We start from the raw sequence: 14041 nt of genomic DNA on the forward strand, positions 1-14041 counted from the left end.
TGGGGTACCTACGTTTTTTGAAATAGTGGCCCAAGCATTTTATGATGCAGTGACCCAAGCACTTCATGTCACAGTACCCCGGCATCATATCCCACCCAACTTCAACCCATGCACTTAGATTATAAAGCACTTACAACTAGGGATGCACGGAATCCACTATTTTGGATTTGGCCAAACCCCCGAATCCTTCACATAAGTTTCGCCGAATACCGAACCAAATCCAAATCCTGATTTACATATGCAAATTAGGGGTGGGAAAGGGAAAACATTTTTTACTTCCTTGTTTTGTGACAAAAAGTCACACGATTTTCCTCCTTGCCCCTAATTTGCATATACATTTGCGAATCCTGCTGAAAAAGGCCGAATCCCGAACCGAATCCTGGATTCGGTTCATCCCTATTAACAACATGTTAATTTAACCCTGTATGAAAAATATCTTGAGAAATATTGGTAAATGGCTAAGCTACCCACAAGATAAAAGATGTAACAATTTAATGCATAAATGACTATACATTTAAATAGTACTAAGATAATGATAGCTAAATATTCAGTAAACTGATAATGATAGCTAAATATTCTCCAGAGAACAGTTTTTGTTCATAGTAGTTATGAGGCTACAGTGCTGAAGAATTCTGATATATGCTTTTGATATATAAAAGTGTTACGATAAGACCTAGTGATCTGCTTCACTATTTTCTTTCTGCATCCTGTTTTTTTTAAATTTTCTTTCTTTCTCTTGTTAACTCAATTTTAAATCTTCATGTCATTGTTTTCTTTATTTGGCTCTATGTGCATTTCTTTCATGCTCTTTTTATTTACACACACATATATATAATATATATAATATATGCCTCCTTGCTTTTTGTGCCCATGTTCCACCATTATCTTTTTTTTCTTCATCTTCTACATTTTTTGTGTTATGTCTTTACTGTTCTTGCTTTTCAGTAATTAGCTACCATACTTTCTATGTATATACCCACCCAATTCTCATGTGTTTTCTCTTTACACTTTCCGTAAACCCCTACCTAGGGAAGGAAGAATATGCAGCCACCTTCAGAGGGAATGAGTTCTTCTGTTACGACCTGTCCCACAGCCCCATCCAGAGCAGTGCAGATGAAATCACACTCTCCTTCCGAACTCTCCAACGAAATGGGCTTATGCTTCATACAGGGAAGTCAGCAGACTACGTGAATCTTTCACTGAAGAGTGGAGCAGTGTGGCTAGTGATCAACCTGGGATCCGGGGCCTTTGAAGCTTTAGTGGAACCTGTCAATGGCAAGTTCAATGACAACAGCTGGCATGACGTCAGAGTGACCAGGAACCTACGACAGGTAAGGCATTAAAGCCTCCTCTCAGTGTTTTGAGATTTATTGTATTTCATCTTAGGTTGTAGTATAATTAAAATGTTCAATTTTAAATTTTTTTTTTTACTGCTTGTATACCCAAATAAACAAACCATTTATAGGTAAAGAACATATAGTTCCAAATCTAAGGGAGGTTATTTGTGGAAAGAGTCTCTAAAAATAGTCATGCCAGTGTCCTTAAGAAATGTAACAGTTCTATAGTGCCTGTATTTTAAATTATGCCACTATAGAACTGCATATTACGTTTTCTTTTTTTGATCAAGTTTCTTGAGAGTAGTTATTTACTAGAAAATTCCTCCTTACAGTTTGAGTCCCAAGTTATAGAAATTGTTACTTTTTAGTTACTTGTGCCAAATTTCCATGCATAGACTTTCATTTCTTTTGTTAGTTGTCAGTCAGTAGTAGCAGGTTTACAATTGCATCATTTGCTCAGGGAAAGATGTGTCTGGCCGTTTTCCAAGATCTGTCTAAGTTGGATCTTATAAAGAGTTCAGCCATACTGTACTTCAACAGACGCAACATGAACATTAACTGCAATAATTTAGAAATTTGTTGCAATGTGATGTTACTATTTCTTGGCTCCATTGTAGTCACTCAAGGTTGTCGTGAAAAGCATGATTATCATGCAGTGAGATATTTTTTAGCCAATTTAGGTAATTTTAGGTAAATTAAGCTTTGAACAATGCCATATATTTAAAGATCAGGCAAGTGCTTTCCATTATTTTATATTGTTATACTAATTGCAGAAAAAAGCTTTTTTTAAGAGAAATTTGAAAAATGTTCCCAGCAAGGGTCTACAGATGGAGCGTATTTTACCTGTGCCATATGCTGCCATACCCTTGTCTTTATTAAACAATAAGGTGTGCTGTGTGCACCAGATGAGATAAAGTACTGTATGTCCCATTTCTACACATCTAGCTAGAATTTAGGTAGGATTTACTTGGGCAAACTTTTGAATGTGAAGGTCATGTATTATTTTTTTGGTCTTAAAGGGGTGGTTCATTTTTAAGTTTAGTATGTTATAGAATGGCAGATTCTAAGCAACTTTTCAATTGCTCTTCATTATATATATTTTGTAGTTTTTTAATTATTTGCCTTCTTCTGACTCCAGCTTTTAAATGGGGGTCATTGACCCCATCCAAAAACAAATGCTCTGTAAGGCTACACATTTATTGTTATTGCTACTTTTTATTACTCATCTTTCTATTCAGACCTCTCCTATTCATATTTCAGTTTCTTATTCAAATCAGTGCATGGTTGCTAGGGTAATTTGGACCCTAGCAATCATATGGCTGAAATTGCAAACTGGAGAGCTGCTGAATAAAAAGCTAAGTAACTCAAAAACCACAAATAATAAAGAAATAAAAACCAATTGCAAATTGTCTCAGAATATCACTCTCTACATCATACTAAAAGTTAATTCAAATGTGACCCACCCCTTTAACTGTTATATATAGTAACATACAAGTAAAAATGAATTTATATGCTGACTACGGTTTCTGTGAGAAAGGCATACAGTACTTCCAATGTCCATATCTTTTGTGGAAGTACACTTATGTTGTCCATTCATGCACAACATAAGTGTACTTCCACAAAAGATATTGACATTGGAAGTACCGTGTTATATACAATAGATGTGTTCAACCACTGTATCTGTATCATAGCAACTGAGCTTTCAATCCCTCCTATGCTTGCCCCATTGGGTCTTTATTGTGTCATTTTAGTATTTAGATAAATATGCTGGCATTTTCCACCCAGCTCATGTTTCATGAACGTGATATGAATATACTTTGCTTGGTTTTTTCAAGTCATATTTTCCATTAATTATACCATGTTTGTATGTGAATGCATCTATCTATCTATCTATCTATCTATCTATCTATCTATCTATCTATCTATCTATCTATCTATCTATCTATCTATCTATCTATCTATCTATCTATCTATCTATCCATTGTCTATCTATCATTATCTATCTATCTATCCATCTATCTGTCTGTCTGTCTGTCTGTCTGTCTGTCTATCTATCTATCATCTGTTTGTCTGGTCTATTTATCTATCATCATATCTATCTAGATCTATCACCCCCATACAATTAAATTTACTGTGTCTGTTTATATTCATCTTAGTTTTAAGGTATCTAAAACCTTATACATATGTCAACCAGCTCTGTACTTTTACCTAATTAATTAATCTAACCGTAAATATTTGGTAGCATTAAAAAAATCAAGTTAGTCATACTGTAATTTTAATAATAGCCTTGTTAGGTTTTTTAGATTTTAGTGTATTGCTTAAGGAAATCAGCAGAATATGGTAGACACCTTTAATGGATAAGAAAAACACATTATTTTGCAGTAATTTTGAGTAATGTTTTCGTTCCTATTAGATTCATTTTATCTGCCTTAATGGTGGCAGAATTTTTTTTTCGCTAAAATTATGCATGAAATGTATGTTTTAAATTAAAGACAACAAAATAGAATGATTTCTCTGGAATTAATAAATATATAGCTCTGATTCTTCTGGCATATCTTATCCCTTGTCAAAAATAATATGCACTGCTGTATTGTGACTGGATTTAGCCATGGGTTATATTCACTCTCTGCTGATTTCATGTTAACCTTAATTACCATAATTACTTTTTTATGCTTAATAACTCTTTCTGGAAAATTTTAAGTGGAATTCCTAGGTATATTAGAGCTCGATCATATAACTGCTTTCAAGTAACTGTACCCGACTTCTGAGTGATATTATTGATAATGGGGATAAAGATATTATTCTTAAGTCTTACTCCAAATGATATAAGATATGGTTAAACCAAGTCCTAACAAGCAAGTTAGATTTTGTTACACATAGTTACATTTACAAAATGTACAGTTATTGCAATGCCAAATGTGTCCTTAACATTTCCCAGATTATGTTCAGTACACTCAGTACGATGGATCCTTCCAAGTTTCAGAGCCTTTTTCATTGAAAGTGGCTTAGTATTTTTGTGTTCCCTTAAAGCTAGGAAGCACAAAGTATTTCGTCCTGGGAAGACAGCTTTAAAAGGGTTTCAAAGAAAAGATAAATTTTTCAAGTGAAAACATGTATACAATATTTACCGTATACAATTTTACCCTAGTTGAAAATTTGGGAACATTAGTCTTATTGGTTTCTGGTTTAAGATTAATATATTGCTAAACAATAAAACAATTTGCCTTTTTCTTGGGTTCACTCTTTAATGTATTTTAACCTACACATTTTATATTGAACTTATACGGCAAATATACATCTTTTATTTACATAAATTCCTCTCACTTAAAATTCCTTTCACTGGTCATTTGCTATTGTTTCCTGTGAATTGCTCCTGTTACTAACTTTTTATTTCCACCAGCTGGAATATTAACTTGCTTTCTTGTGGGGTTCTGCTCTCAGGACATAATCCTGGGTGGAAAGACTGGCTCATCTAAATGTAGTACGAGGGGTGGGATGGCCTTTCCTTCGTTCTTCCCACTTGTGTTATATCTCCTGTTTTTTTTCTTTTTTTTTTTTAAATCTCTTTCCACTCGTGTTAAAGCATGCAGGCATCGGACATGCTCTGGTAAACAAACTCCATTACCTGGTAGATATCACTTCAATTGTACCCCTGGGGTTTATTCCAGCTCCTGTCTTCTGTTCACAGCTCAGAAACAAAAAGTCCTAAAACCACTTCCCCACTTCACACCCTTCTTCCTTAAAACCTTAACCTCTCTAAATATATATTTACTGATTTTGGCCTTTTTAAAAGTGTACATTTTTTATCTTTCACGTTTTATTTCCATTTATTTACTTTTTTTGTATGTGTATCTTTTTTATAATTTTATTGTCCATGATTAATATGTCTAACTGATAATAGGCGATGCAGTAAAAGGTATTTGTTATTGTAGGAGGAGAGACTATTTGGGATATGTTGGTTGGTTGTCATGTGATTGTTACAGTGCACTTTTTGTTAACAGTACATTTCCCACCAATTTAAAATTTAAATTAAACCTTGCATGGTTTGTTACGTTTTGCAGTTTTGCATGGAAAGCCTTCTGTATCTGAGTTGGCCTGTGGAGATTTTTTTAAACATCAGAAATATTGACAGTTAAAGGGATCCATTGCTGTAATATAACCTTCAAGTTCTTTAAAAAATAGATAATAGACTGCATGCAGGATTTAACAAATAGGATTATGATATTTTTAAAATATTATTATAAATATATAAAGTTATTTATAAAATGGCATTGCTACTTTTAACTGTTATTCCCATTGTAACTGGGTCTTTGCTTCTGAGCTAATAATCACCATGGGTGTTAGATATGATGGTGTCATGCTGCTTATTTTATCTACTAGATAAATATGTTCTGTGGACATATGGTGACACCATGCAGTCATTCTGTGTGTTGCACTGTTTTTTAGTTAAATATAAGTTACCAATAGCTAGATATGAAGACATTTGTGTATACATTTTCTGTTTGGTATTGGTATGTGGAATAAACATGACACCTTGTGGCATTTGATGGAACTGTAGGTCTATTCCATTATCTTCAAATGCTTTGTCTGGTCTAGTTAAACCTATTTTTTTATGTTATTAAAGTTGTAGAAGAGAAATATCTGAATTTAAATTTTGAGTCTTTTAGAGATGGTGGAATTTTATTGTGGTGAGCTCTAATCTCACACTTCAATATACCCTAAGTCTTTTCTGCTCGTGGTGGCTTTTTTTCTTGCATGGCCGTAATTCCTAATTCTTATTTCTAGTAAAGAAGAAAACTTTGTACAGAAATACTTTTGATTTAGAATTTGTCCCTTGGTGTGAGTTTATTTTATCATAGGGAAACACTGAGAAAGTAGCAAACTATACGTTTAGCAAAATATTTTTTTCTGCTGTTGTTAGGCACTCATGGATGATGGTGCATTGTTATGTATGTCTCCAGATAAACCTTTGCATACTAATAGTGACATCTTGTGGTTAATGTGTGTTTCAAGCATTTATTTCTTAATTTTTGTTCCAAATTTGCTCACTTTTTGTCTTAAAGTTATAAACATTCTTATTTATTTATTTTAAAACAAATTTATTTAATTAATTAATTAACCACCTATTCCCTTCCATATGATCTCTTCTTTATCCCCGCCCCTCATACCTCAATAATTCCACTGACTCACAAACATATTTTCCCAGCATTACACACTGCTTTCTATATGGGCTGAGGCTGGAGGGTGGGGGTCTTTCATGGCAGCCTTTGGTGTAAGTTGTAGGTTAGGGATTAACTCAAACACAGGCATTAAAAAATACGGAAACACATTTTCTATGGTTTTAGCTACTTTGTGCTCTACCTCACAAATTTTTACAAGCTTCCTTCTCTTCCCAATGTCTGGCCTTGATCTTTATTAGTGGGTTATACTTAAGACCCTGTTATCTGGCTGCCATTATTGATCACACACCCCTCTCAGACTATGCATGTATTGGGGTGGGGGCTTAACAAGGCATGTTGTCAGCCATTGCCTTTACATATTCCTTCCCTCACTAACATGACCCTACTATTTTCCCCACTATTTTTAATTTAATCTAATTTAATAATCTGTATTGATCCATCTATCTATCTATCTGTCTATCCCTTTAACTATCATCTATAAAAAAAACTAAGATCCATAATAAAATGGTACATAAAATGGTACAGCTACCTTCTTGTGAGTTAAATTTAGTTTATTTATGTATATACATTTTGGAGCAGTAAAGATACTATGAAAAATATTAAGCAGTTCTAACTTGAAAATGCTTTGCAACTATTTATTATTTTTAAGTTCCCCTTAAAGACTTTCATTGCTTTAGCCTTAAACTTATGCTCTTTTTTTTAGGGACAGACTCTCTGATAAATGGGCAAATTGAAAAATCCAAAAAGGCATAGATAAATGTTCCAATTCATTAAAACACTTTCCTTTCTGTTAGGAAAGTGTTTATAGGATTACAATGGCAGGTTTTCAAGCCATTGGAGCAAGGATTTTTTGCTCAGAATATTGGTCTGATGGGCTCATTGGAGGACCTCATTCACCCGCAGATAAACTACCAAATTAGTCTAAAGATCCTGAAATAGCAGATTAAATCTTCCTGTGTATGGCCACCTTTAGTCTTAATCCTGTCAGTTGGGCTCATTTACTGTATACTCAGCATGGCTAGACAAGGATCACTAATTTGCAGCTCTGCAATGTACATATATTATAAGGATTTTCTAAAAATATTGAAAAAACCTAAAGTAGGTTTTCCTATATTGGCACATGAATATTATTTCTGTCTCTATCTTGGTTTCTTTTCTTTTTTTTCCAAACTTATTTACTTTATATGATCTCTTTTTTCTCTCTTTTTTTTTTCTTTGGCCTCCCCTTCTTTTCTTTCTTTCTCTTCCACATAGTCCAGCTACTTAAACTATTTTCCTGTACACCTGGCTGTACCTTCTGAATTAGCATGGGGCTTTAGCATGCATTGAATGGGTCTCTCCTACCTCCATTAACCTCATTAACTGCATGACAGATAATTTAATTCCTCCTTGGCCAAAGATTATTTTACATATTTGTCCATTGAGGAATTAACTGCATGAAAATCCCCTCCCCCTCCTGCATGCCCCCTCTCTTGTGATCTGTGACATGTTTAACTTGAGGTTTGATTACTAATAAACTGAAATCGAATTAATGACTCGTTTACTAATCAACATTTTTGTGTCTGGTCTGTTCCTCTGAGGGGGTCCACTAACGTCTCACTAATATTATACATCCCTTCCTTTACCTCCCCTAACTTATCACCACCTGCCCCTTTACCCCAAAGCTTCTCCCCTCCCTTAATCTAACCTTTAACCTCACTCTATCCCAACTTTGGGGAGACTTTGGAAGGACACTGTGCTGGTGTATATTAATTTAATTGTATGACTATATCTAGCTGTGATGTATATTATACCATGCATTTTATATGCCTACAAAGAACATCTATTCACAATAACATTAAAACAAGATGTGTCTGTGTAAGTTAGTTGCTTATTTAATTGTATTATCTATATTGTGCTTTATATGGTGTATTGCTCATAGACCTATAGGGACAATAAAATGCAAGGCGTGTAGTACCTTCTAGTTATTCTAGTTATATATGATGAAAGTTGATAATAGCAGTAGACCTTGCATTTAAATGCATATATTTATATTTTGTTTGCATTGTATGAGTGTGTATGTTGAAGTGTTTATGCATGTGGGTATTTCCATGTGGTTAGTATGCAAAGAACAGCTCAATAGTGTGTCTTTGTGGCAGTGAGTACATTGAGAGAATGGTATTAAATAAAAAAACAAGATATAAGTGATAGTGATGCTTTTTAAAAAACATTCTGACCGGTATGAATATTCATAGAGTGCAACATATAATACATAAGAAGTGATAAACTTGCTTTGCAATAGAAAAACTTTTTCACAAACAAGAAATATCTGCTTGTTAAACAAAAGGGCTGTTGATTTATGAACACGTCAAAAGGCATCTAAATAGCGATGCCAAACAACTGCAGTCCAAAGTGAAACAAAAACTGCCATTTATGTTATCCTCAAACAGATCAGTAGCCTAATTACATATCTTAATTGCCAAATTGTACCCTCTATAGTAGCATATATCTATTTTATTGCACTACATCACAACTGCTTTATTTGATATAACATGCACAATAAAAATGTCCCCAAAACAAGAATGCAACTGCATGTAATGGTGGATGTGGGTTATATTTAGGGTCAAATGAACATACTTTTTAAAATTTACTCAGATCCTTGAGCAATTCTCTCATTATCCAAAATAACAAATACAGGTGTATATACCTGTTATCCCTATTTCTTGGTATGTGGAGTTTTCCAGAAAAGGGGTCTTTCCATTAAGTTGGAACTCTATACCTTAAGTCTACTAAAAAAATAATTTAAACAGTATTTCACCCCAAAAGGATTGTTTTGCCTCCAATAAGGATTAATTAGATCTTAGTTAAGGTCAAGTACAAGGTACTGTTTTATTATTACTGAAGAAAATTACATCTTAAACATTTTTAATTATTTGAATAAAATGGAGTCTATGGGAGATGACCTTTTCATAATTCAAAGCTTTCTGTATAACAGGTTTCTGGATAACGAACCCCATACCTGTACTACAATACAACTCTTTTTTTGGGGGGGGGTGTTATTTTTGTTTCAACGCTTATTTTTTTAAGGTGACGTTTTTTATGTTGTAGAAAACAAAAAGCATAAAACATGCTGTTTTCTTAAATATTCACTCCCATAGTAAAATTATTGTTTAGGCACCTTTTGCAGCCTGTGCTATTTTAGGAAACTATTTACAAACCTTGAACAAACAGATTTGGTTCAGGTTTATGTGCTAAACTGTATGATACTTTTGTGCCTCTGTGTTAAAATAGTTTTACTTATTCTCAACTGGAAAGGGATCAGGGCTTTGTCTGGAACATTGTTCTTCTGAAAGGAAACATTAGACTACATAAAACCACATTTTAGCTTTAGGTACAGTTTTTCTTCTGTATTTTGCATTATCCAAAATGTCTTCTATTTTGGCAAGATTCTAATAAAAAGCAGACCCATAGCATGATGATACCACCGCCGTACTTGAGAGTAGGTATTGGTAAACCATATTACAAGCTCTACATAATACTGGCCTGCATGCTGGAAAAGAAGAAGCCATACTTAAAAAGAAACATGAAACATGTCTGAAGTTTTCCAGAGAGCATGACAGTGATCCAATAGTGATGTGGGAAAGGTGACTGAGAGAATTATAACTAATACTGGACATAATGTTGAATTGATTTGTGACTTTACAGTTTAGTAGTTTCTTATAGAATTTTTATTTAGTATTGTTGTAGAACAACTAAAATGGAAACAAAGAGGTCAAAGGGGTAGACTTATGACATTTAGGGGCCGATTCATCAAGCTCGAGTGAAGGATTCGAAGTAAAAAAAACTTCGAATTTCGAAGTGTTTTTTGGGCTACTTCGACCATCGAATGGGCTACTTCGACCTTCGACTACGACTTCGAATCGAAGGATTCGAACTAAAAATCGTTCGACTATTCGACCATTCGATAGTCGAAGTACTGTCTCTTTAAAAAAAACTTCGACCCCCTAGTTCGGCAGATAAAAGCTACCGAAGTCAATGTTAGCCTATGGGGAAGGTCCCCATAGGCTTGCCTAAGTTTTTTTGATCGAAGGATATTCCTTCGATCGTTGGATTAAAATCCTTTGAATCGTTCTATTCGAAGGATTTAATCGTTCGATCGAAGGAATAATCCTTCGATCGTTCGATCGCAGCATTTGCGCTAAATCCTTCGACTTCGATATTCGAAGTCGAAGGATTTCGATTCCTAGTCGAATATCGAGGGTTAATTAACCCTCGATATTCGACCCTTGATTAATCGGCCCCTTACATTATGTGGATTTAAGGACTTGAAAATGGGAGGAAATCTGGAATGAGGCTAATTTAGACATCATTTTATTGTGTTAAGATGGAAATACAGATGACAAACACAAAGGTGCATCAATTACTAGTAGAGCTGCAGGAATATTTTGGCACTGATCATGAAGCCCAGAGCAAAAGTTGCACAAATTTACTATTGGTACAAAGGACTATGCAGAGTAGAGAGCATGTTACTTGAAGGTTCCAAAATGGGCACACTTGGAAGAGAAGGTTGGACAACCAGAGCACACTTGGATGCTTGAGAGACCAGTTGATGGACTTCAAGAGGATAGAACCCTCCCTTCAACTAGAAAAAGTGAATTGGATGAGTGGCTAAAAGTTACTCCTAGTAGAGGCAGAATGTTGTCAGTCAAAAGGCAGAGGTGCAGATCATTTTAGAAGCACTGTGTAGAGATAACTGTTGACAAGCCTTTCTAAGCAGCTTGCAGCAACAAATCAGAAAACCACAGCAGAGACAGTTTTATCTCCACTGAGAGTTCACCTTAGCTTTTTTCTGATGTTTTGGCCTTTAAATACTGACCCATTTTTGTAAGTGTCCAAGCCTATGACTTAGGGGCACATTTACTTTGATATTCGATTTTCGAAGTTAAATCCTTCGACTTCGATTATCGAAGTCGAAGGATTTACCGCTATTTGTTCGATCGAAGTAGCCAAAAAAATAATTCGAAATTCGAAGTTTTTTTTTATTCTATTCCTTCACTCGAGCTAAGTAAATGTGCCCCTAAGTGTCCCAGTGACACAAAACGCGTTAGGCGAGAGATGTTTGTATAAATAAGGGTTATCTATTTTTATCTACTAACTTTTGGTCTACATGTGGCCTACCAGAATGCCTTGCACCAACATTTGTTTGTTTGCATATAGTTCACCTTAGCTTGTTAGGCATATTTTCATAACACATGTCAGATTTACTAAATGAAAACATTGCAAATTTTTTCTTGGTTTAAATATGTTTCCCATTGCATTTCCCAACCTGTTTGTAGTAGGGAAAATCCTTTACATAATTTACCCCACAAAGAAATTGCATTTGTAGCATATTAGCACGGGGGAGATTATGTAGATAATGAGATGCAAAAGTGACTGCTCTATCTTTATAATGGCAGTTTACCAGTCTGAACCTGGAGAAATTTCTCTTTTTGAAAATTGATTCTCCATTGGTGTATGCTGACCAGCGCAAAGAGAATGTTTGGTAATATACGGTTAATTTTCCAAAAACTTGTACCTAAGTACTAAAGTAAATTGGCGATAATGTATAAAGTCGTTTTTTCACATTTATAAAATATATAACATTGAAAATGGGTTAGCCTTAGGAATCTATCCTAATATCAGAATAAATTATGTAAGAAAAATTACTTATAACCAGATATTACAAATAATGGTCAAATGGCATCTGACACCATGAGGTAGATTGACAAAATTGTATGGGTATGGTAGCTACTGTTATCCTCTGAAATAAAGGAATACCATTTTAATGAATTCCTATTTAAGCAGATAATTAAATTTTTGTTTAAGATTGTCTGTAGCTTGTACTTGATGGTAACTAAACTAGCATACATCCATGCTGGTGTCAATACAACTCACTTGGGTTTTTTCAATATTTAAATGTTTTTTAGACCACTTAAGAACAGTGATTCAATAATCCCAGCTTCCAAACATTTCAGATAATAGATCCGATACCTGTCCCCTTAAACCGAATTCCCCTCTTGCAGAATATAAGGCTTTTCGGGAATTGAAAAGGCAAAACTAATTTATTATTGAAACAGCTGATAAAGCTTTGTTGTGCAGGATCAGGCTTTGTATAATAAGAAAGCCCTACAGCAACTGAATATTTCTGAACACAACAAAAAGCCCTCAGAAGATGTGACCACAGAAATTTAAAAAATGTGCAGAATTGCATTTTTAGCATCTCTTGTAATAGAGATTATCATTATTGAAATGTGAGTGGTTTTTGCTACATATAGCCCATTACTGTACCTGTTATGGTAAATTATTTGCTAACCTGCCCCATACAGAAAAGTTAAAACTATAGCAGACTCCGTCGTAAATTCAGACAATAAAAGGCATAGATGGGGAAGCAATAGAATTTTTAACAAAATGCCCCTAGCAAGCATCTTCACATGGAAGCTCACATCAGGAGTGGGGTCCCTCACGTGCCTGCAGCATAGTGTTCCCTCCAGTGGGGGTAACAATTTGTAAGTGATAATGCAGATACTCTAAGGGGGTTATTTTTCAAGGTCTGAATTTATCTCAATATCGGCTGCTACAAACTCCGATCTAAGCCGCTATGGGTTTTAAGGCTTATTTATTATTATTATATTTATTATTACATTTTCCCGAAAATTACCTTTGCGGGAAAAGCTCAGATTTTAACGATTTTTTTGTGAATTTTCCCTGAAAATATTTCCCTGAGTTTTCACCCAAAAGCTCCGAAAACATTGTGAAATTGGTCGAAACCCCTGACACAACCAAAATCAATGGGACTGTTCCCATTCACTTTTATGAAACCTTGACAGGTTTGAGATGCCGTGTTTTTATATTCTGACTTTTTAGCCCTCAGGGTTTAATAAATTCTGAAAAATTTGTGATTTTTATAACCTATTATAAAAAATCACAAATTTTTCGGTATTTTCAGGTATTTGGAGTTTAGTAAATAACCCCCTAAGACTGTAACATTTGTCTGCCCAAACTGTGGTTGCTACATTTAGGGGCCCATTCATTAAGTTCGAGTGAAGGAATTGAAGAAAAAAAACTTCGAATTTCGAAGTGTTTTTTTGGCTACTTCGACCATCGAATGGGCTACTTCGGCCTTCAACTACGACTTCGAATCGATCGATTCGAACTAAAAATCGTTCGACTATTCGACCATTCGATAGTCGAAGTACTGTCTCTTTAAGAAAAAACTTTGACCCCCTAGTTCGCCACCTAAAAGCTATCGAACTCAATGTTAGCCTATGGGGAAGGTCCCCATAGGCTTGCCTAACTTTTTTTGGTTATTATTCGAAGTCGAAGGATTTTCATTCCCCAGTCGAATATCGAGGGTTAATTAACCCTCGATATTCGACCCTTGATGCATTTGCCCTTGTATGTAGTAAACATTATGTAGAGAATATGTAAGGCACCCCCTTTAATGAATACAGGTGTCAGTAAAATCATATCCACATGAAATTTAGAACCTACTGTACATATCCTGAA

General features: G+C 34.7%; 1 protein-coding gene across 13 annotated transcripts in view; it reads left to right on the forward strand.

Moving 5' to 3' along the window:
• Window positions 1–14041, forward strand: part of LOC108713967 (neurexin-2-beta) — a 404763-nt gene that overhangs the window by 185708 nt on the left and 205014 nt on the right. For 9 of the 13 annotated variants that reach the window (XM_041590057.1, XM_018257736.2, XM_041590065.1 and 6 more), the window contains 2 exons: window positions 1030–1331; window positions 4921–4944. In XM_041590057.1, coding sequence (XP_041445991.1) covers window positions 1030–1331; window positions 4921–4944 — 326 coding nt within the window. The remainder of the gene's footprint in view (window positions 1–1029; window positions 1332–4920; window positions 4945–14041) is intronic. The other 4 variants (XM_041590058.1, XM_041590066.1, XM_041590063.1 and 1 more) reach the window with 1 other exon arrangement.

The sequence above is a fragment of the Xenopus laevis genome, chromosome 4L, assembly GCF_017654675.1.
Source record: "Xenopus laevis strain J_2021 chromosome 4L, Xenopus_laevis_v10.1, whole genome shotgun sequence".
Classification (NCBI taxonomy): domain Eukaryota; kingdom Metazoa; phylum Chordata; class Amphibia; order Anura; family Pipidae; genus Xenopus; species Xenopus laevis.